Source organism: Galeopterus variegatus, unplaced genomic scaffold (genome assembly GCF_000696425.1).
Source record: "Galeopterus variegatus unplaced genomic scaffold, G_variegatus-3.0.2 Scaffold537, whole genome shotgun sequence".
In the NCBI taxonomy this organism is placed as follows: domain Eukaryota; kingdom Metazoa; phylum Chordata; class Mammalia; order Dermoptera; family Cynocephalidae; genus Galeopterus; species Galeopterus variegatus.
The window spans coordinates 189,538-216,602 of record NW_007726648.1 but is presented as its reverse complement, the minus strand read 5'-3'; the positions used below and the strand labels follow the sequence as shown (position 1 = coordinate 216,602).

The window sequence follows — 27,065 nt, the reverse complement described above, 5'->3', positions numbered from 1 at the left end:
GCAACCCTCAGTGTTGCCCCCGCACCGGGCCGGGGACCGGCAACGGGATTGCAACCCTCAGCGTCGCCCCCATGCCTCGCTCAGCCAGTGAGCGGGAACCGGTCTGTATGTGGGATCCGAACCCTTGGGCGGGAGCGCCGCCGCGCTTCCCAAGCGGCGCACTATCCAGTGCGCCACCGGGCCGGCCCAATATAGTTTATATTTTTTATGCTTCATACCACAATGCATGGTAACTAGCCGTTAGGATATTCTGTGACTTTTGTTTGTGAACATTGGGATCAAAAGACATTTTAAGAATAAATATTTCAATAAAAATAGGAAGGAAAAAATTCTTATTTTCAGAGCAGTTAGGGATTTTGTGCTCTGTTAAGATCATTAAAATATAGCTATTGTTTGTGAAAATATATTACATTTTTATTGCTTATTAGAACCTATTAAAGCTTTATTTGGATGGTAGGTATGAAAATTTTAACATTACATAAATGTTAAATACTTCTTATTTTCTCATTTATTTCTCAACTCGTTGCAATAGGGCTATCCCTCACAATTATTGAAATTACCCACCTTTACTTTCATATTGTTAAATCTAGTGCATCCTTTTCTGTTTTATTTTACATTTTTGCAGCAGCATATTATACTGTTGACTACTTAATTATTCTTTGAAAACTTCTCTTCTTTCTGCTTTGTGACATTTTCTTTCTCTAGGACTTACCTTACTTTCCTAGGCAGGCTTTGTATATTTGATAGATTTCTTGGTTACAAGTAAAAGAAACCAGCTTAAACTGCCTAAGCTAACCAAGGAAATTACAAATTTTAAAGATTCAGGAATATCCTATGAATGCAGCTGAGTATCTCTGTCTTTCATCTTTGTTTCTCTGTTAGCTTCATATTTCATTTGACCAGCTTCCTTTGCTTCTTTGTTCCATGCTGGGGTAGAAAGTGCCTGTCCTACACCTCTTCAGCCTATGTGTTTTAGGCCCAACTCCCAAAGAGAGATTTCTTGTTACAAATTCTTTTTTTTTTTAAAAGATGACTGGTAAGGGGATCTTAACCCTTGACTTGGTGTTGTCAGCACCACGCTCACCCAGTGAGCGAACCGGCCATCCCTATATGGGATCCGAACCCATGGCCTTGGCGTTATCAGCACTGCACTCTACCGAGTGAGCCACGGGCCGGCCCTCTTGTTACAAATTCTAAATACCTCTAGAAGGGTGACTATGATTGGCATTACACTATGTCTCTAATAAAGTATTTAGAAAAGACCAAATATATGGGCCGGCCCATGGCTCACTCGGGAGAGTGTGGTGCTAATAACACCAAGGCTGCGAGTTCGGATCCCATATAGGGATTGCCGGTTGGCTCACTGGGTGAGCGTGGTGCTGACAACACCAAGTCAAGGGTTAAGATCCCCTTACCAATCATCTTTATAAAAAAAAAAAAAAAAGAAAAGACCAAATATAATTTATTAGCTTTTTGTTATTAAAAATGTTGTTGAAGTCTTATATTCACTAATTTAAAACTTTTAAGATAATTCTTTAATGCTTTAATTTTTATTTTATTAAGTAGAAGTCAATTTGCTATACATAGTTATTGAAATATGGCACTGTTAACCTTTTCTTTTTCTTACCTCACTTTCTAAAATTAATTTTTGCATGTTTTCTTAACTAATTCTTAGAAGTCTTGTACACAGATAAGCTTGTATTACAGAGAGAAACAACACTGTTCTGTTTAATTATGGGCACTTTTTTTTCAGTAACAACTGCAATTCTAAAACAATTGCCATCAGTATTCAGCAGTTTAAAGAAATAAGAACATAATAGAAGTGTGACAGGAGAACTTAATATTTTAGAAAAAAGTGATGTTATTGTGTAAAGTCATCTTGTATTTCTTCACCAAAAAATAATAGATTCTCATTACATAAACTTAAATAGTGATCTGTAGAAAAATAATAAGTGACAAGAAAAGTAAAGCTATTTTAATGAAAGAATTTAGTCAGTCATAATATCCAAAGATAGCCACTATCATTTAGCAGATTTCATATTTTATGCACTATTTTTTTATCATAGTTGTGACCATATTGTATATACAATTTTGATTAGTAAACTGAGAAAAGAGTAAACTTCAGAAAAATTACAAACTTCATTAAAATTACAAACTTCAGAATAGTAAATATACTTTATGAAAGAAATCAGCCAGTCCCAGTACAGAAAGATTATTATTATTAATTAAGAAGATTTAATACTTTAACTACAAACTCATTTTGTTTAACAGGCATGGATATTTCTTTCTTCTTTAGTGAAGATTGGTAGTTTATGTCTTTCAAGGAATTTGTCCATGTCCTCTAAAATTTGAAATGTATTGGCATAAAGTTGTTCCTAATATTTCTTTGTTATCTTTTTAATGCCTATAGGATCTGTAGTGATGTCCCTTCTCTCATTTCTGATGTTGTAATTTGTGTCTTCTCTTTTTCCTGTTCTATATGGCTAGTGGTTTATCAATTTTATTGATCTCAAAGAACTGTTGGTTTCATTGATTGTATTACTTTTGGGTTTTCTTTTGCATTGATTTCTATTCTTATTTATATAATTTTTTTTTTCTGCTTACTATGGGTTAATTTGTTCCTCTTTCTTAAGTTGGAATCTGAGATCAGTGAAGCAGCTAAGGTCATTCATCTTTTTTAATGTAGGCATTTAGTGCTATAAATTTCCCTTCAAGTCTCCAAGTATTGCTTTAGGTGCATCCCACAGATTTTGATGTTTTTCATTTTCATTTAGCTCAGAATACTTTCTAATTTTCATTTTGATTTCATCTTTGGCTCATGGGTTATTTAGAAGTATGATATTTGGTTTCCACATATTTTGTGGGTTTTCCAGATGTCTTTCTGATGTTGATTTCTAATTTAATTCCATTGTGGTCAGAGAATATTCTTTTTATGATTTGAATCATTTTAAATTTACTGAGACTTCTTGTGGTCCAGAATATGGTCTATCTGGTAAATGCTCTGTGCGTACTTGAAAAGGATATGTATTCTGCTGTTGTTGGGTGTAGTGTCCTATAAATGCCAATTAAGTAAAATTGGTTGATAACGTTGTTCAAGTCATCTACATCCTTACTGATTTTCTGTATACTTGTTCTATTAATTATTGAGAGGGAGGGATTGAAATCTCTGGAATGTAGTTGTGGAAATGTCTATTTTTCCTTGAAGTTCGTTAGTTTTTGCTTTATGTATCTGGAAGCTCTTTTTTTTTTTTTTTTTTTTAAAGATGACCGGTAAGGGGATCTTAACCCTTAGCTTGGTGTTGCCAGCACCACGCTCAGCCAGTGAGCGAACCGGCCATCCCTATATGGGATCCGAACCCGAGGCCTTGGTGTTATCAGAACCGCACTCTCCTGAGTGAGCCACGGGACGGCCCCTATCTGGAAGCTCTTTGGTGCATTAATATTTAGGATCATTACGTTCACTTGATGAATTGATCCTTTATTATGATGGTATAACTGGAAATAGTCTTTACTCTGAAGTTTGATGTTAATATAGCTACTCCTATTTTCTTTTGTTTAGTGTTAGGAGGGTATATATCATTCATCCTTTTATTTTTAATCTGTTTGTGTCTATATTTAAAGTGGATTTCTTATCTTTCTTGCTTTTTTTAATCCATTCTGATAATCTCTGCCTGTTATTGGAGGTGTTCAGACCATTTACATTTAATGTGATTATTGATATGTTTGGATTTAAATCTCCCACCCATTTTCCTCTTTTTTTTTTTTTTTTTGCCTTAAATTAAATTGAATATTTTTTATGATCTTGTGTTATCTTATTTCTCTGCTTATTAGCGATATCTTTTTGTTTTGATATTGTAGTGGTTGTTTTATGGTTTATAGTATATATCTTCACTCATCATTGTTGACCATTCATACTTGCACAATGCTGTGTTAACTGAAACTTGTGCATATCAGAACCATGTCTTTGTTTTGCATGGTTCTGTGCTATAAGTTACTTTTCACATTGAGGCCACAGTGTTGATATGCACAAGTTTCAGTTAATACAGTACCATGCAAAAGTAAGGACCACTTGCATATCATTTCAGATGTAGTATAAACCTTCTAACATACTTCCTTTTCCGTTTGCCCTCTACTAGCCTGGCCTTTTGTACTACTGTGGTAATTCACGTTGCTTCTGTATTTGTTACGGTCCTCACCAGACATTATTATTTTTACTTCAGTATGACTTAAAAACCATGAAAAAAGTGCGTGTTATTCGCATAGTTACCATTTCTGGTGTTGTCCATTCCTTTGTATATAGATCCAGATTTCTGTCCGGTATTATTTTCCTTTTTCCTAAAGAACTTCCTTTAATATTTTTTGCAATGTCAGTCTGCTGGTGATAAATTAGCTCTTTTTGGCTCTATAAATAACACGGGAATTGTTCTGCCTGCTCACTTTGGGTGGTTCTTTTTCCAGCACTGTGTAGTTCCCTCACATGCCTGCTGTGATCAGTACTCAGCTAAAGACTTGAGGTTCCTTCCATAGGTCTCTGAAGCTGTCTCTCTTTGTTTAGCTTTCTCCTCGTCTTTACTCTGCCCTGCAAATGTTAGCTGTCTTGGGTGTCCCTTAAAATCTCAACTTCTTTTCTACTCAGGGGGACTCCTGGGTTCTAAGTTTCTTGTCCCTGCACTGTCACTTGGAAACTCTCCAGGCAATTAGGTGGGAGAGTTATAGGGCGTAGTCGTATCTCCCTCCACACCAGGGGATCATTGTCCCATGCTGCCTGTAGTCTAAGGTCTGAAAGCATTGTTTTGTATGTTTAGTTTTTCTTTTTAGTTGTTTAAGGTGGGAGGATAAATCTAGTTGATGTATCCTGCCTGAAAGCAGACATTACAGATGTCACATTTTCATGAACAGAATTTTTCTTTCTTTTTTTTTTTTTTTAAAGATGACCGGTAAGGGGATCTTAACCCTTGGGGGGGGGTTGTCAGCACCACGCTAAGCCAGTGAGCGAACCGGCCATCCCTATATGGGATCCGAACCCGTGGCCTTGGTGTTATCAGCACCACACTCTCCCGAGTGAGCCCCAGGCTGGCCCCATGAACAGAATTTTTCTTTCTTTTTTTTTTTTTAAAGATGACCGGTAAGGGGATCTTAACCCTTGGGGGGGGGTTGTCAGCACCACGCTAAGCCAGTGAGCGAACCGGCCATCCCTATATGGGATCCGAACCCGTGGCCTTGGTGTTATCAGCACCACACTCTCCCGAGTGAGCCACAGGCTGGCCCCATGAACAGAATTTTTCTTATTGTTACAATCACGTTATACATATAATTTTTATACTTCTCTTTTCACTTAATAGTGTATTATAGCATTTTTCATTTTTTTTTACATATTATTAACAATATAATTATAGATTTGAGTTAGAAGTATTCAAATACATACAAATATTTATTTAGTCCTGTGTTAATTAATATTTACATTATTTCAGTTTTTCACTATCAAAGCATCTGGCCGATATTCTAAAAGTTCTCACTATCTTGATTATAGTGCTCCTGATTTGGAAGAAATATTGACTGAATCGGAAATTAAATTGGATGGTGTCAGACAAAAGATATTACAGGTAGCCCAAGAGCTGTCAGGAGAAGACATGCATCAGTTCCATCGAGCGATCACTATAGGTGAGTCTAGATTTCTTTCAGTGGTAACATTTTTTAAAAAAGTGTGCTGTATGATTTATGTGTGAGCTGTGTGAATTTTAATTAATACCTGGTGAAATAATATTATTGACTTTTAAAAACCTGGGACTTGTGAGTAGTAATGTAAAGGCAATCCAAAAACATTCAATTGGCTTTATTTTTACAGCAGTGTTGGTAATAGTCATTGACTGATTTTAATAAAGTCATTGAGAATACAGAGTCAATAGAATGAACTTTATTCTTGAATGTGTATTCAGACAGGGTACATCTCATTTCCAGCTACAGGTAAGTCTCACTAGTGGCTCTAAGTTTCTGTTTTGGTAGATTCATGAAAGAGAAGGTATCACTTAGCCACATGAACCCAAACATCTCAGAGTGTGACTCCCTGTCTTGAAATCTTAGGATAGTACACATTTTAAATATTCATTTAAAAATGTTCAGAAAGTACTGGATCTTCATGGTTACCACTGTTTTCAAATTAGTTGAATAAATGTGTAAAGTGTTTTGTTCTCTTTTCTTCATTCCTTTCCTAATATGAGCTTGACAGGCGAGATAACTACATAATTCAGATACATCCTAAGATTTGCGTAAAGAGTGGGAAATGAGTTCATTGGTATCTGCTCCATATATGTATGTCCTGTTGTAGTCTAAGCATTTATAATTTCAGCACTTATCTTTCAGAAATATTGAAATGTCTTTTAATATGTAAGAGAAGGTACCTGCATATGCCAGTTAAAGCTGGTGATGCGTGATTGGAGACAAGTGAAAACTCAGATAGTTCTATGAGGTGTCATAGCATATTCCCAAAGGAGATGTAGTCCCATCATGATAACTTATTACCTAGTATCAGGGATTTATTTGGTTTTTAAATAATTGCACATAATAAACATGATTTAATGAATTCAGTTTGTGACATCAAAGAGTCACAACCTCAAGTATGACAAATTTGGCCAGAGAGGAAGATATCGGAGGTATTGATGGTAAGATGGGTAAGGTGGAAGCTAAATCAAGCTTCTAGAGGAAAATATATGAGAATATCTTCATGACATTGTGGTAGAGAAGATTTCTTTAAAATGGCACCAAAACAGCATTAATTGTTAAGGAAAAAGTGATCAGTTGATTTGCATTAAAATTAAGAAATTCTTTTACCAAAAGAGATCATTTAGGAAGTGGAAAGGCAAGCTGAAGTGTGAGATAAGACAAATACATATGTTGGGTAAAGAATTCCTACAAATCAACAAAAGGACAAGTAATTTTGAAAATGAGCAGAAAACTTAACAGGGGCCTCAAAAAAAGAGAACATCCACATGGCTAGTGAACATATGAAAAGGTGCTTAGCATCATTATTCACCAGACTTATGCAAAGTAAAACCACAGTTAGGGCCACAAAAACGATTCCACTGTGTAATGTTGAATATACTAATTATCCTGATTTGAGCATCACATTGCACACAGGTATTGATAGTCAATGCTGTATTCCATAGATATGTACAGTCAATTATGTTTCAATAAAAAATAAACAAACTTAGAGTAAAAAATACCCCAAAACACATTTAGATACCATTTGGCCACCAACATGGCTAACTTATACAGACTGACAAAACTACTTTAAAAAGCTAGTTGGCAATATCTGCTTTAGTTAAACATGTGCTTGTAACCGGGTGTGACCTGGCAGCTCCACTTCTAGGTATGTAGACAACAGAAGTGAAGCTTATGCCACCAAAAGACATGTTCAAGAAAGTTTATAGCAGCTATACTCATAATAGCCTAAAACTAAAAATGACCCAAATCTCCATCCAGGAGAGTGGATAAATTGTGGTACAGTTGTACAATGTAATACTGCACAGCAACAAAAAACAGTAAACATATGCAGCAGTGAATGTGAATCTCACAGACATGTTGGGCAAAATAAGCAGCCATAAAAGAGTACCTACTTTAAAATTCTGTTTATGTGAAGTTCAAGAACAGACAAAACTAGTCCGGGGAGATAAAAGGGAGGATAGTGGTTACCTGGAAGTGGAGTTTGGGGGCAGGGGTTCTTGACTAGAGGCAAGAAGGAACCTTCTCAGATGACAGAAATGCTTTATGTTTTGATCTGGGGGTATTACATAGGTGAACATTTGTAAAAATTCATTGAGCTGTACACTGAAGATTTCTGCACTTTACCATATATAAGTTATAACTCTTTTTTTTTTTTTTTTTAAGAAAGAAAAGTTAGTGTTGACTGCTGGGTTCTTAGCTCCTTTTTCCAGAGTGGTTCCTTGTATTAGGAGATCACATCAATAGCAATTCTCTTCCTGGCAGTGCTTTGGTACAGATGTGGGCCATGCCATTCATAGGGTCATACTCTCTGTCATGGCTCTTTTGGTGAGGTTCCTCTTGGGTACTCTGTCATTCCTTGTTGGTTGCAGGTCAGATAATGTTAGTGGCATCCACCTTATTCTGTTTGATCTCCTGAGCTTTTTATATTCCTCTTGTAGAGGAGGTGTGACAGGAGGAGGTGAACTGGAACTGTGGTTCTTAGGGTTGGTTGGAATCCAAAAGTGCCATCTCCAGGCCTCAGGTATGCTGTAGATCTTTTGAGGGATAGCGATCAGGAGCAGTGGTGTTTATCAGTTGTCTGCGCGTGAACACTGTACCGACATAAGGGAACTCAGGGAATTACAGCTGTTGCTCCCTCCCCTACAGCTGGAGCAGTAGCTGTGACCATACTAGAGTGGATCATAGCAGGAAGATAGTTCAGACAGAGTGGTTCTGCTCTACGTAAATTGGGTATGCGCATATAATCATGAGGATTACTGGGTGAGGAGTTGGTGGTCATGGAGCAAGTTGGGTTCGTAGAAAGTCCTCAGTCTGAAGAAGCAGTACAGTCTAAATGTTTTACTGCATTAAAGTAAAAAGAAATCCCATTCTACAGCCTCTCTTAAGTTGCCTATTAACTTGAATGAGTAAAGCAAGAGTTTGAAAAACTTCCATAGTCCTTATCATTTTTTTCTGTCACATCATGCAGTAAGCCTATCTTGTAAAAATTTATGGCTAGGTAATAAATATAATAAAAGCTGACACAGTAATCCTCACTTTTTTTTTTGGGTCACCGGGATGGAGATTGCAACCCTTGGCTTGGTGTCACTCGCACCACACTCAGCCAGTGAGCGCAGCAGCCATCCCTATATAGGATCCGAACCCGTGGCGGGAGCGCCGCTGCACTCCCAGTGCCACACTCTCCCGAGTGAGCCACGGGGTCGGACCATAATCCTCACTTTTAACTTTAATCTATGCTTAAAACATTTGTATTTTTGTAAAAACTTGTATAATTTCTTCACGGTGTTGCTGTTTCACATATGAAAAGTGATCTCATACTTTCCATGTTTAAACATCTCAATTTCTTATTGGTTCATAGGTTAAGCTCTATCAATTCTGACAACTTGAAGTTCCCCACATGTCTAGTGGAATATCCTAGATTTGCTGTATTTGGCCCACTAGCACTGTTTTGTATGTCCTGAATTCATCAATCAGTAAAGTATAAGGAAAGAGTTTAAATAAGGGTGAGGATCATATAGATAATAGATACCAAAAAAACCCTAGAAATTTGTATGTTGTCTTTCAGAACATAACAGAAATGGAGGAGAAAAAAGCTAAAAGAGACATTGAGTCAGTAGAGCGTTTCCTAAGTCAGGAAGGAAGCACTACAATGTTGGAAAGTTTAAATAGCACGTTAATAAAATGAGAGCAGTCTTTCCTCAGATTTCTCACTTCCCTGTGCCACTGAGGATTATTATAAGAACCATAGTCTGTTTTAGGCCTTTGTTTATGATTTGCAAGTTTTCTTTGAAGATTACCTACTTATGGATTTTAAAAATTAAGGATTCTCTATATCTCACTTTCCTGTAAGATGTTTTTAAAATGAGGTTTTTTGAATTGAAGCAATACAATGTTTTTCCTTAAACTTAAAGAATAAAGCAGTCAAATAAAGAGGTATCTGGGGCTTAAAAATTTGCTGACATATTTTATTTGATAAAATAAGGTTATTTATAATTTTATAATTAGAGTAGCGTTAACAATATGATGCTTGTGAATAGCTTGCTGCTTGTAATTGTTAAATGCTTGTTTTGGTGTTACTCCAAATAGCTGTTCTTTTGACTTGAAGATAAAACAATTCTGGCATTGAACTAAAGGAGTTTTGTGCTTTTCCTCATTAAGAATAGTGCTAGTGGCACGCAGAGCATTTCCCTGAGGGATACTTATGTGAGCTCAAACATTGAGTATCCTAATAATTGAACAACAACAAAACGTTAGGTCTGTTTTCTACACATTTCTTCTCAGAGTAGATTGCAGATTGTCCCAAAGGATGGTTAAATAAATGAATGAATAATTAGTTCCTTGAAATAAGTTACTTAAAAACATTTCTGCGCCATATCATTTTTTTCCTCTTGTTGAAAAATCGTTAGGTTGAGGGGAAATATCCTCCATCTAGAAGAAAAAAAATGTTTTTTTTTTTTTTTTTTTTTTTTTTTTTTTTTTTCTTTGTTGTTTTTTTTTTTTTAAAGGGGGGAATTTTCCCCCCCACCCAAACGTTTTTTCAACAAGGGAAAAAAAAAAAAAAATTTTTTTTTTTCTAGAGGGGGGATATTTCCCCCCAACCAAACGTTTTTTCAACAAGGGAAAAAAAAAAAAAAATTTTTTTTTTTCTAGAGGGGGGATATTTCCCCCCAACCAAACGTTTTTTCAACAAGGGAAAAAAAAAAAAAAATTTTTTTTTTTTTTTTTTTTTTTTTTTTAGTTTATATCACTGATGATGATTCTGTCATTTCTAAGACGTTTTGTTGTGCGAAACTAAGTTTAGACCCTGAATAATATTTTAATTCTTTTATTCAAGGTGAATGATGGATTAAGTGGGTGTTTTGGGCCAGTAAGATGTGGTTTTTAAACCAGAGTTTTTTATATTCTTGACCTCATTTGATTTTTGCAATACCCCTGTATCATAGATATTATTTTTACCACTTCAGAAAAGGGGGAATTAAGGCTCACAGAAGTTATGCCCAAGGTCATAGCTAGTAAGTGGTACCATTGGTTTCTTCCCACATGGATTTAATTTACCTACTCACTGTAGAACTTAATCCCTGGTAAAGGCTTTATCTTGCTAACACCAAATATTAAGATTTTCCTTATAAACCCAGCAAAAACTGTTGCTTTTTTTCATAACACTTAACAGCTTGTAACATACTGTGTGATCTCCTTCTGTATTACATTTCTTTATTGTCTCTCCCTTCCTGGAATGTAGACTCTACAAGTCTCTGGAGGGTTTTATTTTTGTTGTTCACTTTATTTATCCCAGACACTTAATAGATGCTCAGTAAATGTTGAAAGAATGAAGACCAAAACTATTTTAAAGAGGCTTTTCTTTTTTGTTTAACTATACCCTTTATCTGATGATTTGCCTTTGCAAGTTCCTGTTTTACTATTTTCTAAGTCCTTTCAAAAGAAAACATGGCTCCAGGGGCTATTTCTTAGACTTACTAGTAGGACTAGGATCAATATTAATATTTAGGGGAGTTCTAAAGCTCATTATATAGGCACAGAGAAATTTGACGTATGTTCAGTGTATGAGCAAAATTGAGAAGGCTCACTGGAAAAATGAAGTAGGATATGAATCTCTGTAAGCCTTTGGCATAACAGTAGGAAGAATTTAGGGAACAGAAAGATATAGCTAAAAACTGAATTTATCTGTTTCTGAGTGAGATTGATAGAAGCACCAGAGATGCTGGTTAAAGTAAAGCTAAGTGCGGAAACAGATGGACAAACTGTAATATCTCAGTGGTGTCACACGATAGAGATCATTCCTTTCCCACTTAGAGTCCACGCTTTGTGGTGGTGGTTTGAGTGTGCTCTGTTCACTTAGTCATTCAGGGACCCCTGCCCTCAGGGGCTCGGTTATTAGTACATGATGTTCAGGATCAGCAGGGTATCAACATAAACCTACCTGTGGAAAAGGAAAGAGTGGAGGGTGATCCCTGAGGAGTTTGAGGTCTAGCCCTGGAAGTGGCGTAGATCACTTCTGCCCACATTTTTTTGGCCAGTCACATGGCACACCTAACTTCAAGGGAGAATGGGAACATGGTGTGTGCCAAGGAAAACAAAATATGTTTTTCTCTGATATTGAAATTTGATGTCCTTTTAGTTTAGGGGAGAATCTAGGTATTGCTTGTTTTTAATTTTTTTCTGAATATATTCTCTTTTGTTTGAAAGCATTCAGTTGTCTAATTTGGAAATAATTTTACAACTGAATGGGTGGTAAGAGGATATCTAGTCCCACTACCTCATTTTGTAAATGAGATTAGTGATGGTATTGGAATTGGAATTTGACTTGTTTTATCTCCTCTGATGGACTTTCTGCTCGGCCTTGCTTCTGTGATAGGTAGTGCTTTGTACCTATTTTCTCCAAAACCAAAGGATTTTTCTTGAAGAGATCAGATCCTATATCTAATTAAAGAATCTCATACTTCTTAATTTTATCTATACGTAAGTAAAATAGATATAGTTGCATTAGTAAAATAGATATACAGTTGCATTTAAGTGTGGGATGATTCAGTAAACATTTTCTTTGACTATTTTAATCACAATTTAATAAGTGTATACTTATTGTGTGTACATACTGCAAACTTTCGTGGTGACTGCTGCGACCATGAGAAAATGTCTCTATAGGCATTTCTGGGTTATAAAAATTCAGTTTGTGAACATTCTTTCTAAGTAAATGTCTGGTACACACTGCTTAGACTGTGTAAGTATATGAAGGTCTTTTAGTCCAGTTTTTCTTTTTGTCTCTGAATATTCCTATTGCTTTTTTGAAATCCTGTTTCAGAAAGTTACTCTTTTGAGCTGAGGCTTGTCAGTTGATAAGGACGGGCTAAATAGGGAACATGGAAAGAAGAGACAGCTTCTTACTTAGTTGTGGACATACTGCACCAAGTTAAAGAGGTCCTTATTTTTTGACAAACTTTATCTTATCATGTCTTAATGGGATAAACAGTAGTGTTCTGTTGACATAGTTTGCTATTCTTAGCTTCCTAAAAAGTATCTTAGAATCATAGCACATGTTGGGCTAGGGTAAGATTTTGGAAGAACAATGTCCTCTTTTAATTGTGAAGTAATACATTGAAAAGGGAAAAAAAAAAAAAAAAAGAACGAAGAAACATTGCTTTCTTTAAAGAAGTTATAAAGTATTGTCTAACAACAATTAATGCCAGTCATTCTTATTTTAACTGTTCTTCCCACAGTTAAAACCAACCAACAGTTACAGAGAGCCCTTGTACCAGACACTAATATATCATTCTATATGGATCCTACAATGTAGGTAGATGACTGTACTTTACAAGTGAGGAAATGGGAGCACAGTAAAGTTAATAAACTTACCTTAACTCACACTGCTAGTAACAAGCTGAATTGGCTTTTGGACCTAGGGCATCTTCTTTCAGGTCTATGCTTTCCATTATGTTGTTTTATATTTTATTTGGAGTGGGGCTAAGTGGTCATTCTTGGTGTGAAAAGAATAAGGCCTCAAGTTTAGGGTTAGCAGTGGTGATGGAGAGGAAAGGACATGTTTTTAAAAGACAGTTAAAAAAAAACTGCAGGGGAATTGGCTGGGAGAAGCTTTAGGTTTCTGGTTTGGCTGACTAGGTGAATGAGAATGTTAAGAAAACAGGAAGATGGAACCAGTTTTGGTTATGATTAATTGGAAATTATGGGGCATCTGGGTAGCTACCTGGTAGGCGATTTGATATGTGGGTCTAGAGAACTCAGGATACAAGTGTAATCTGCAGTTACAGCCCTGGAGTCATCTTGGAAATTGTAGTTGAATTTGTAGACATAGGTAAGATTGTCCAAGGGGAGTGTAGGGTGAGAAGAAAGCCAAAAACTGGGAACCTTAGCCAAAAGAAATAGAATAGGATGTTTAATGGAATAGCATCCCTGAAGAATCAAGAGAGAGTGGGATTCAGAGCTCAGGTAGATTGACAAGCCTCAGGTGAGAGGAGAGTCCCCTCCCTGAGCAGTTAAGAATAGGTATAGAGGTAGGGAATGAAGAAAAATTCTTACTCAGTTTATTAGTCTCTTTTCTGTTGCTCATAACAGAATGCCTGAAACTGGGTAACCTATAAAGACATAGAATTTGTTTGTCACAGTCTCAGAGGATGGGAAGTCCAAAGTCCAGGGAATGCATCTGGTGAGGGCCTCTTTGATGTGTGGTGACTTCGCAGCAATGCAGGGTGTCAGATGGCAAAATGGTATGAACAAGAGAGCTAACCTGCCATCAGAACCATGCCCATGACTCCATGAATGGGTACAGTCCTCAGAATCCAGTCACCTCTTCAAGGCCCCACCTGTTAAGTACCATAATAGGATTTCCCATCCTCTTAACACTAGGGACACAATTCAACCCATAGCACCTGGTAACTTGTTTCATGTCATGTCTGTTTTCATGTCATGTGATGGGTAAGGGGGTGAGGCAGGGAGATGGTTTGGAATTGGAGACTGGAGATTTAAGAATGATGGTGAGGGGATTGGGAGTGGGAACTTAATCAGGAACTTTTGATAATTATTGTTAACCATTTTTGAAAGTTTACCTGATCAGTAAATGTGCTCCCTTCTGTATACCAGCAGGAATGAATGGGGCAGAAAGTTAGATTAACTCTGCTCATTAGCAGAAAAATAGATGAACTATGTCCATTAGATTAACTCCCCATTCCTCCTCCTCCCAACATCTGGTGACTACTAATCTACTTTCTGCCTCTGGATGTCTACTCTTGACATTTCATATGAACAGAATCATATAATCTGTGGTCTTTTGTGGCTAGCTTCCTTCACTTAGCACAGTGTTTTCAAGGTTCCTCGGTGTTGTGGCGTGCATCAGTACTTCATTCCTTTTTATGATGGGTCATAGTGTTACAGAGCAAGGGCTCACTGCTGGATGCACACAGAAGCCAGTACCATGGCACTGGTTTTTGAGAGAAGAAAGAAGCTTTATTTTGTGAGGTCGTCTGGTGTGGTGTCCAGGGGGAGGCACGTCAAATCTGTCTCCCTGATCTAGGGGCTGTACAGGCTTTATGGGATATTTGGTATCCCTGAGTGGTTAACTCTGAGTCAGGCCACACGACAGGGTGATAGTGGATTGGCTAGCCCTAAATCCTGATGATTTACCCAATGGTGAGAGTGGATTGGGTAGTTCCAAGCCAGGCCACGTATGTCAATAAGGCAGGACTGATTGGCTGGCTCCAAATTAGGTTGTATGACTAGGCAAAGGGCGATTGGCTGACAGGTGAGGAGCTGTGATTGGTTAGGCCTGAGTCCAGTCACTTGTTGGAGGATTTTCTGGTTCCTGTGCTGCTTGAGGTCTTCTGGAGGCCCAGGTCCTCTCTCTGTGCATACTGAGCTTACACCCTGAAAGATGACTTTGAAATAACTTGAGATAGGGGCATAAAACCAGTTGCAGCTGATTTTAGATGGTTTCAGTAGACCATTGTATGGATATACCACATTTTGTTTATCTGTTGATGGACTTGTTTTGTTTCTACTTTTTGGCTATTGTGAATAATACTATTACTAACATTTGCTGACAAGTGTTTGTGTGAACAAAAGCTTTCAGTTCTCTTGGGTCTATATCTAGAAGATTGCTGAGACGTATAGTAAACAATTTTGTACAAAAGCATTAAAAGCCTGGAAAGAAAGTTGAGACGTGAGATTTGAATTAATAATGAAACCTCTGTCTTATTTACCTTTATATATAGTTTTGATAGATAGTTAGACTAGGATGTATATTGCTTAAATGTTATACAAGAATAAGTGAAAATAATGAGAAGGCTTTAACTGGATTTCCCTATATATGTTCTAATAGGGGAACAAGGAGAAACATAACAAATTATATAAAAAGGAGCCTACAAACTTCTTTCTTAGTGGCAGCTGATTCTGTAAATAATTCTAATTGGATTTCATCCAAGTCTAAGGCAAGAAGGGGAAGGCATTGTTTGGTGGAATATGGCAGTAGGTTAATTTTCACTTTGGGGATTATTCACTGAAAATAGCGGATGTCCTTTTCATCAAGTTGCAACATAACTTGTTTAAACATCCTTTTACCTGCACGTGACCAAAAATGCTTTTCAGTGTTTTGGGCCAGATGTCCTTGAACTTTATCTGTGGTCTGTGGTATTGCATGAAACCTAATTCTTATGGAGCAGAATTGTCCACCTCATTTCTTTTTTTTTTTTTGTTTTTTTTTTGCGTGTCCGGCAACGGATCGCAACCCTCAGTGTCGCCCCCGTACCGGACCGGGACCGGCAACGGGATCGCAACCCTCGGTGCTGCCCCCGCGCCTCGCTCAGCCAGTGAGCGGGAACCGGTCTGTATGTGGGATCCGAACCCTCGGTGGGAGCGCCTCCGCGCTTCCCAAGCGGCGCACCAGCGCAGTGCGCCACCGGGCCGGCCCATCTGAAGTAACTTTTATCAGACACATTCCGAGGACAACTTACATAATGACTTCAGATATATTTGAAATTTTGGAATATTATTAACTGTTCTTCCTACTGAAATATAAAAACAAAACCAAAAACGAACACCCATCTTAATGAACCTAAATTATATACCACCCAAACAGGAATGTCATTTGCTTTTGCAACAAGGTACTGCTGCATGACATGAAAAATTAGTAGTATCTTGTTTCTAAAATGTTTGTGATCTCATAAATAGCTACATAGGAAATAATATTAAATTTAACAAGTAGGATAAACAGCATTGCACCGTGGTGGTGGGGGGGGATCCAGCTTTTTTTCTACCAAATGTGTTTCTAAAGTTAATACCATTTTATAAAACATTTATGCCACTTTAAGGAAACTAAAGCAGTAAGAGCTTAACCTCAAAATTGATATATTAGGCAGTGTTTTTGATCTTTTGTTTAACCAGATCAATAGCAAATATTCAGTCATAGATTCTTTAGACAAATGCTTGTTGAACATCTGCTGCCTAAAAGAGATTGTATTTGAAATGAAAACACAGCATGCCAAAACTTATGGAATATAACAAAAGCAGTGTTGATAGGGAAATTCATAGCTAAAAAATGCTTATGTTAAAAAAGAAGACTCTACTGTGTTATACATAACATAACCATTTTTAAGTGTGCAGTTCAGTGGCATTAAGTACATTCACATTGTTGTGGAGCCAATACAACCATCATCTCTAGAACTTTTTCACCTTCCAGAGTGAAACTCTGTACCCATCGTATTTTGCGTTTTTTCACAACAGGCATTTTCCTATTTATTAAATGTTCTTCTAAAACATAATGTATAGTTTTTTGACAAATGGATGTACCTTATTCAATTATGTTTTTGTGTCTGTTACATGAAAGGCACATATTAGGCACTGAACAGGACAGTCATGAGCTTACAGTGGCTCGTGCCTATCAACCTGATATAATGATTGCTTGGTGATGTCATTGAGTCTTAGCACAAAGGCCCAGGCAGATGTGTGTGTGAGGCCTTCAACGGAGACGGTCTTAGTTTTTATGCTCTCTCCCTCCCTTGTCAACTGCCATGTGTAGGGCAGGCAACTTGCCACTTGTATTTGATTCTAACATATTATATAGCATTGCTATTTTTTTCAATATGCTGCTGAAATGTAAGCCAACTGTTAAGAATTTGGGGACAGGATTATGCCTTGAAATATTGAAGAAGGTAGTGATTTATACTAACTGCAGGAAAATTTCATATCACAGGGGACACAGAAGCCTTGATTTTACTGATTTAAAGGGTTTTAAGAGCAATTCTGACATTATGCAGACATGGGTCTATGCACCCATCTTGGAAATGTAACCTTGTGAGTATGACTTGACTATAGCATGAACTGAGGCTGATGTAGGTGAGAGTAATTAATAAGCAGGGCCTTATAAGCCAAGCTAATGATTTTGCTCTGTATTCTAAGAGCCGTGGGAAACTGGGCTTTAAATAGGGGAGTGATGTGGTCATAGTTATGTATTAAAAAGGCAGACAGTCTGCATTGTGAGAATGGGTGAGAAGAGGTCAGGAGTGGATGGGGAGACCAGGAGGTGCTTAGAGTTGGCAAAGCTAAGAGGACTAGGTTTGGAAGGAAGATTGTGAGTTCAGTGTTTCATGTGTTGACTTTGAGGTCTCTCCGCTAGGGATGCCAAGTGTGCTTTTGGATATATGTGACCCTAAACCAGAGGTGTGAAGTTGAGGAACAGCAGGTTTCATTGAAACCAATTGTTAGATGAACTTGAGAAAACCAAGGGCTAGTAGAGGCAGAGACTGAGAAGACATGGCCGGAGAGGTAGAAAAATGGGAAGTCAGATGATGCTGTCACAGAAACCAAAGAAAACTTGTTTAAAGAGGGAGAAAGTGGTCAGAAATGCTGAATGCTGCTAAGATTAAGACTGAAAAGCGTCCATTAGACTTGTGTGGTAGTTTTAGTGAGAGCTGTTTTTCTATAGAGATGGGCTCAGGCTAGATTGAAGTAGGCTGAGAAGTGTGAGATGAAGTTACTGAGGAAGTATAACCAGCTATTTCAAGAATTCAGCTCTGAAGGGGAGGAGAGAGATGGGGCGATAATTGGGAGGAAAGTTAAGGTCGGTGGATGGGAGAGATCTGAGCGTGCTTCAGTATTGACAGTAAACATCTGGTAGAGGACACAAGGCGGAGCATCCAGTATATTGAAGAGAGAATCCACAGTAAGCTTCCTGCTCAGTTCTTGAGCTTGAGCCTCGTACAGTGACTGGCCTTGGAAGATGAGGCTGGCCAGTTAGGTCAGTTGTTTAGAACGTGGTGTTATAATACCAAGGTCAAATTTTGGATCCCTGTACAGGCCAGCTGCCAAAAAAAAAAAAAAAGATGGAACACCTCCTCTAGGTAATAAGAGTGAAGGACAAATAATACCATTATTTATTTCCTAATTTCCTATTGTATTCATTAGGGTCCAAACAGGAGACATAAACTACACAGTAATTTGAACAGGGAAAGTTTAATGTAAAAAAATTTTAACTGTGTGGGGGAATTACCTAATAAAAGGAAACAAGAACTCTAAAGAGTACAAGAATATCAGACAGGAGCAGCCACTACTCCTAGGGTGGAGGCAGATCACCCAAGGAAGTAACAAAGGTGGAAGAACCCCCCGCTGGCCCATTGGGTGGCAGAGATGTTTGCTGAGGGATTGTGCTGATGGAACTCTCTGGGAAGCTGTCCATGGAGAGGTGCCATGCCATGGATCTCCCTACCCAAGGAGGCAGCTCACTGGACAGCCGCTCTCTGGAGTACAAGAGTCTGTCCCCAGGGAGATGCCCCCTGTGGCTGGCCGGCTGTCTCAGCTGCTGGCTGCCCCATCTTTAGAAGGCTGCTAAGAGGGACACACTAGAACCAGGAAGAGACCTCTTTCCTCTTTACTGTCCTTTGACCTCCTAGCACCGTCTACCAGCAAAGCTTGGGATCTTGCCAGCTGACATGGAGAAATGTTTCAAGGGTCCACCTGCATTGTCTGAGATAATGGAGTTTAGAGACAATAAATCAACAAGTGGCACACCTATTATTAGTCTTTTAAGGTTCTTCCTATTTTTGCTGTAATGACTGTGATGATGCACATACTTGTTCATAAATTTCTGTGCATATGTTCTTGTTTAGCTCACTCATAAGAGGCTCACCATATTAGAGCATATTTAGAGATGTGATTATCAATTTGTAAGTTTTAGTATTTGCTTTTGTATGCATGAAGTATCTCTGGAAGGAAAAGAGAAATATAGATTTCCTTTAAGGAGGGGAAATTAGTGTTCCTCTATTCATAAAAGTAAAATTTACAAAAATATTTTTGATTGTAAATGTAAGTGATGCTACTTGTTTTGTTAAACTTAGCCTGTTAATGTTTAATTTCTCAGCATGCTATGGGTTATTAAACAAATTGTCCTTTTCTATCAGTTGTTCTGTCCGCTGAAGGCACCTGTTTTCTGACCTCTACTTTGACAGCATTTGCAGCTCAAGATGAGTCAGGGTATTTTCACTTAGTTTCATTTCCTCTTGCCAATATCAACACCAGGTCATCCATTTCCACTAGTGTCCTTGACCCTTGCACAGCATTTTATGGGATTACCCCAAAGCTGTCAGCCTCCTTGGGTTTGATTTGTAGTGTTAGGTAGTGTAGGCAGCTGGACTCTGTCATCAGAAGTGTTAGAGAGACAACTTAAATACTGATTATCCTATTAAGGTCTGAGTTTTCTTTTCCTTATCAGAAATTCATTTTCCTCTTGCTATTATTATAATAAATCATTCAAAAAGACTAAGTTTCTTAGCCTGGTGATAACGATAATTATTTTAAGAAGTAATTTTTCCTTGTATTGTCTTATAGATTAAGGGCATAATAAAATAATATTGAAAATTATGGGTATAGAATTTAGTTGTTTTAAAACACCTGAAAAAGTATTTCTGGTATTTTTTTTTTTTTTTTTTTTTTTTTTGCAGTTGGCTTGTTCGGAGATCCAAACTCTTCTAGTACTGTTTTGATCTTTGCCAAAATTTACTTTTAATGCAAGGTGAATTTTTTAGAATTTTCTTTTTTTTAAAAAAAAAGATGACCGGTAAGGGGATCTTAACCCTTGACTTCGTGTTGTCAGCACCACGCTCTTCCAAGTGAGCCACGGGCCGGCCCTAATGTTTTAGAATTTTGATCTGATACAAAATTGTATTGCTTAGCTTTATTTATTTATTTATTTTTCAAGTTAAACTACTGAAGTAGAAAGGAGTTTTCTAATATTCTTAGATCCATTTTGATGTGTGAAAAGACAAGCAGTATTTTGTATATTGATACTTTTTTCTAAAAAAGTATCTGTTAAAATTTTAAGAAAGAGGGCCGAGCCCGTGGCGCACTCGGGAGAGTGCGGCGCTGGGAGCGCAGCAGCGCTCCCACCGCGGGGTCGGATCCTATATAGGGATGACTGGTGCGCTCACAGCGCTCACTGGCTGAGTGCGGTGCGGCCGGTCTCAAAAAGGACCCAAAAAAAAAAAAAAAAAAAATTTAAGAAAGACCCAAATATCCTTAATTTTATGTCTCATTTGATCGAATCATTGTTCTATTTTGCTGCTTAAGGAAGCAAAAAATAATTTACTGGATAATTTTGATTGCCTACCAGAATTTATGAAATAGTCTTTTCTTAAATTCTTAAAATTATTTTTTCTTAAAATCTTTGGCACTTCTCTGTAGGAAAAAGTAGATTAAGACTAATGACTCATGAAGTGGAAAGAAACCGAATACTTTTGCATTCAAGCGGTCACAGGAATGTGTGCTGTGCTCACTGCTGGTCCCCACCCTCTGTCCCCAGGTGATTGAAGTATCAAGTCCAGTGCGACATTGTTATAGGCATCCATTAAACAGTCGTTGAGTGTGGTGATCATCAATCTGAAGTTTTTTATTATGACATTTTGATTAATTTAGTGCTTGTTCTTAGTGATTTTCTTTGGTTTTTCAGGACTGCAGGAATATGTGGAGGCTGTCTCTTTTCAGCACTTCATCAAAACACGATCATTAATCAGTATGGATGAAATTAATAAGCAGTTGATATTTACAACAGAAGACAATGGGAAAGAAAATAAGACTGTGAGAATTTAAAATGATATTTCACTCTTATTATATAATTTATGTGATAGCACAATGCATATAGGCGATTGAAGGGCTTGTAATGCTAAGAAGATTGAAATGGGGATGTTCTTTCATAGATTCTCAGCTAGAGAAATATTCTTTTTAAATATTTTATTTAGTTTATTGAACAACTATAGGTAGGCTGGGAAAAGTAGTACTCTTCACCTAAAGCATTATTGAGTGATTACTCTGATTTTGGTTTTACTATGTATTTTCTATATATTGCCCTTTATAAGCACTATCTCATTTAATTGTTTTATTAATCTTATGAGGAAAGAATGATTACCCCCACTTTACAGAGAAGGAAACAGGCTTTTAGAGTTTAAGTAATTTCCCCAAAGCCACACAGCTAGTAAAGGTGGCAGAGCTAAGATTTTACCAGGTGTTTTGAACCTGTGCCTGTGCCCTTGTCTGCCGTGCCAGTGCTTCTCAAAGTGTGCTACAGGGACCCCTTGCATCAGGCACCTGCCTGAAAGGTTTGTTTTAAAGGATTTGATTTAAAGGTTTTTAATTAGGCAGTGTGTAGCATTTGACACACAAGTACTCAATAGTTTGTTGTTATAAAGTAGATGTTATAAAGTGAGAGCTGTTAATCACTCAATTCAGAATACTTTATCAGAAATTTATGTAGCTCCTCTGAATTCAGAAAAGAGAAAGTTTTGCAGTTTGACTTTTAAACAAATGCTATTTTTTTCCTCCTGGGTTTCAAAATATAATAATCAGGCAACGAGGTAGGCTACTTTGAATATTTGATACTTTCAGAGACACTGATTTTGAACAGTTTTTTGGTCTCCTTTTTTTTCCTTTTATTATATTTTTAAACACCACTCAAAGATTTAGGATAGGTAGGCAGGAGATGGAAGAAGCTATAGAAATGATATTTTCTTGTATAGCAACTAAAATGTTAATATTATACAATGAGACTAAGTTGGCATCACAGATATAAAAGAAGCCATGTATTTTCTCAACTTTTTTCAATTATAAGAAGTTTAGTAAGGAGGAAATTCGTTTTCAGAAGTAAAATTTTTTCATATTTTTGATTATCTGTTGAAGACTCAATTACACAAAGAAGTAAAGTAAGCTGTTTGCCCTGCTTCTTAAATTTAACATTAAGGAAGTTACCATACCTTCCTTTCAAGTTTTCTCTAAATCAAAATGAAAATATTGGGGAAAAGGCAGAAATACTAAGTAAGTGAACTGTTTTTAGGACTTAGGTACTAAGTTACCCTGAGGTTATGGTGGCATAACATTCATGTATAGTTTTCATATGTTGAGACCACATTCACAAATAATTTTTCCTTTTAGTGCCAAAGATTCTTGATGATGAAAATTCTGAGAATTTGATAGGGAAAAGTATTTTGCTCTAACTTGTCTATTGAGAATATTGCCAAAACCATTAAATTTAATATTTTAAAAAAGCTTTTTATTACAAAGAATTTCAAAAGCAGAAAAGTAGAGAGAATAGAAACATGGCAAATGTCCGTACACTCACTGTGTGGAATTCAGTAATGGTTTCATTTTTTGCTAAATCATTTCAAAGTAAATTAGAGATGTTACAATATTTCACCCCTAAATACTTCAGTGTCTATCTTGAAAAACTGCATTTTAAGTAATTTTCTTTTTCCTAGTAATAATACATTATTAGTAAAGCAGAATTTATTTATTTGACAATTAGTCGAAATGTAGAAATTTGCTAATTTTTTAACATGGTTTTTCCTCCAAAATCAACTTCTTATTTATAACCATGGAAATTCTTCTGTCTAATGGTTAGAAACAGAGAACATTAATGTTTTCTTAAGCAAAGTTTATTTTTATGAATGGCTTATGAAATGCACCTACCACAGTCACAATCCACCCTTTCTAAAAAGATGTCAGATCTCTGATAGTTAATAGAAACAAACACAGCAGGTACTTTCATGGTATAGTTTAAAAGGCATCAGAATGATTGGGAAGCAGGCTTCAGGTACTTATCCTGTGATATTTCTTGGAGCTTATTTCTTATGCTCTGTGATGAGGGCATTGGACCAGATGGTCTCAGAACAGTCCAAACAATACTAGGATTCATGCATTGTATATACAGCAACCAGAGTGATCTTAGTAAGACCTAAATTGGACTCTGCTATTTTCTTGCTTAATTCTCAGAGACTCTTCATTACTTATAAGTAAGTTCATATTCCTTAATATGACATTCTGTTGCTCTCTCTAGTCTCATCCTGTACTGCTCTTTAAACTTAAGAAATGCCTCATTAGTTCCTCAAATATACAACACAGTTCTTACCTACATGTCTTTGCAGTTCCTGCTGCCTACACTACCCTCTGATGTAATTGCATCTTCACCTAGCCAAGTCCCAGATAGTCTTTTAATAACATTTTAGGCATCGCCTCTACCAGAAAGAACCCCATAGAGAGAAATTGATGTAGAGAAAGGAGATTTACGTGGTGATGGTAATGATGATAGCAGTGAACATTTATTGAGTATTTACTCTGTTGGGCATTATGCCAAGAATTAGGTAAATGTTATCTCATTTAATTCTTAAAATAAGCCTCTGACGTAGGTATTGCTATCCCATTTTACAGATGAGGAAACTGAGGTTTAGAGAGATGAATAACTTGCCCAAGGGTGTGTGCCTTATAAAGCAAGTTCCTGGAAGAGGTGGGAAGAGATGGGTCAGAGTCCTTTTGGGTGAGTTAACCTCAGGCAAGAGGAGGGGCAACTCATCATCTGAGACTGGAGGATAGAAGTAAAGATGGATATTGGTATAGATAAGGGTTTTTTTGTTAGTGATTGAGGTAAAGATGGATATTGGTATAGATAAGGGTTTTTTGTTAGTGATTGAGGTAAAGATGGATATTGGTACAGATAAGGGTTTTTTTGTTAGTGATTGAGAGCATTGTGCTAGGTGATCTGGCAAACAGCCAGCTCTTGAAATTAGACAGCATTGTCTGCTGAAAGTGAAAAGGTTTGGGATTGAGAGGGGACTGAGGAGAGTGGTAAAGGTGTGGAATAGTGTTTGAAGAGGCTGGAGAGAGAACCAGGTAAGAATAAGTACAAGGATTGGTGAGTAATTTATAGCAGTACAAATTCTATGTAGTCGCGATTACTATTTTTAAACTCAGTGGTGCTCAGCCTCCTGAATAAGGGACTACCAAATAAATTTAGTATTGATTCACGATTTTGTTTTTGCTGGGCAGATGCAGTAAAAAATAGAAGGGTCTAAAGGAATCGCAGGTGCAGCAAGAGAGTAATAAATTGTGGTGGTCAGTGCTCAGTAGGGAAAGACGGGAAGCAAAGGAAGCAGGAATGGATCACAAACTTGGAGGGGCTTATAAGTTTTTATTTAAATCAGTGGTTGTCATGCAGTAAGTCATTAGGCCTTGTTCAAGAATGTTTTTATTTCATATATCAAGTGAAGTTGGAAGTAGTTGGTTTTATGATGATACAGATTAGATTTTAGAAGTATCCTGAAATCATCTCGTTCAGCTCCCTCCCCAGGCCATGGATTCCTCTCGTGACATCCCAAATGGTTTATTAAGCAGTATAGATGGCTTTATTTAAAGATTAGAATGACTGATCTGCTGTTGATTTTGTACTTTATAGTAAATGTGACACTTGCCATATTCACTCTTTCACAGTGTGTTTTCTTTGTGTGTGTGTTGTGTTGTGTTTTGTTTTTTACCAGCCCTCCTCTGATGCACAGGATAACCAGTTTGGTACTTGGAGACTGAAAGTCACACCTGTTGATTACCTCCTGGGCGTGGCTGATTTAACTGGAGAATTGATGCGGATGTGTATTAACAGTGTGGGGAATGGGGACATTGACACCCCCTTTGAAGTGAGCCAGTTTTTACGTCAGGTTTATGATGGGTTTTCATTCATTGGCAACACTGGACCTTATGAGGTTTCAAAGAAACTGTATACCTTGAAACAAAGTCTGGCCAAAGTGGAGAATGCTTGCTATGCCTTGAAAGTCAGAGGTTCAGAAATTCCGAAACACATGCTGGCAGATGTGTTTTCAGTTAAAACAGAAATGATTGATCAAGAAGAGGGTATTTCTTAGAATAACACAACTTATTATTCTCTGGAGAACTCCTTAGAGAGACCAATTTGTAAGACTGTTATTTAGTATTTCATTTGACTTTATTGTGGCTTTTACATAGAAATGTTTTTAGTTGAACTTGTTTTAAATTGCATACAAGCTGTACATGAAATGATCCAAATGAATCATTTCTTATATCTTATTCATGAAAGTTTGCTTACAAATGTTTGCATATATGCCTGTTTGAATTTTTGCTGGTTAACCGTCATCATTTATCTTTGTAATGTGAACATGCTTCAGAGTGTGCTTTCTGCCACACCTGTTTTAATTTACTTTGTGTGAATTTGAGAGTGGTAGTTTTAGTGGAAGCCATTTATAATTCAAGTTGGTGATTTGTTATATGTAGAAGAGAATTCTTAAACTTCTGGACTTGAGCTTCCTTTAAGTTTCTTGGTAATATTGTGCCAAGCCTCCAACATAGGCTTATTCCATGGAATAAGAATTAAAAACTAACAAGCTATCAATATGCTTTAAATACAAGTTTATGACGTATTATAGTGAGAATTTATATTATATTCTGGATAATTTTAGGCCATTTTGAATTTATGTGAGATAGCCGCCCAGAAAAATTGACAGCTACCCAGATGTAGTTTCACCATTTATTTTTTGTTCTTTATCACAGAAGATCTGATAGGGAATTGGCGCTAACCTTCTAATATTTTCACTGGTGAGGTTGAGTTGAATAATATTCTTGTACATATGATGGAAAAGCTTTTAGTAGTGATCATTTAGCAATTTTTTTGTCATTATATTAGGCATGTTTGGAGGCTTTCCTAGTCTAGTATCTATTAGAAATTATATTTAAATAATTATAGTGATGTTTTGAAATACTGAGTTAATCCAAACCTTTATAGTTGTCCTGTGGTGTTATTGACAAATTAAAGTTGCCAAAGAAAATTTATCACATACAGTTCAGCAATAAGACAATTGTCGGCACAGTTGATAACAGCAGTAACAGTCTGTAGTCATACTTTGCCTGCTGAACTTACAGATTATTACTTGTGCTGTGAAACTCACTTGAGCATGACACTGTTGGCTGACAACCAGACGTTTCCAATTGGTTTTCTGAATTTTAAGAATCTAGATACTGGGTTTTATTTTTGGAAAGATTAGCTCTATTTGTAAGGGCTGATTCTTTGAAAATGTAATTTTCCAAAAAATGTCACCTAAAGGAAAATAAAACGTAGACATGCCTAATAAATTAGGTTTGTTTGTTTTGGTGATGGTGGTTTTTTTTTGGTTTTTCTGTTGACTGCTGAAATGGAGTCGTTCCCGTTACATAGTTTTTGTTTCTTCTTCCGCATGAAGTTAAACTTATTATGTTAAAAGTAAAATAATAATGGATCGTTGAATGTTTTACAGATGTTTAAAACGGAATTTTTTTTTTTAACTGTTGGAGATATTGGTTTTCCTTCTTTGTTGTGTGTGTGTGTTTTTTTTGTTTTTGTTTTTTAGCACTGTTCACATTAGCAAATTAGCAGACACACATCTTTTCATTCTTGGCTGAAACCCTGCTTGTTCTGACCACTACTGCCAGTGGGTTAGGAAGTATCTCTTTCAAAATAATATTCAGTATAATTCACCACTATCTTTTTGTAACAGTTTTGAACCAGATAA

General features: G+C 36.8%; 1 protein-coding gene across 2 annotated transcripts in view; it reads left to right on the top strand.

The window, feature by feature from the left end:
- Positions 1-26,836, top strand: part of TSNAX (translin-associated factor X) — a 34,461-nt gene extending 7,625 nt beyond the window's left edge. For both annotated transcript variants that reach the window (XM_008569856.1, XM_008569855.1), the window contains exons 4-6: positions 5,531-5,661; positions 21,182-21,309; positions 25,032-26,836. In XM_008569856.1, coding sequence (XP_008568078.1) covers positions 5,531-5,661; positions 21,182-21,309; positions 25,032-25,409 — 637 coding nt within the window. In that variant the 3' untranslated portion in view covers positions 25,410-26,836. The remainder of the gene's footprint in view (positions 1-5,530; positions 5,662-21,181; positions 21,310-25,031) is intronic.
- Positions 26,837-27,065: the final 229 nt, after the last annotated feature.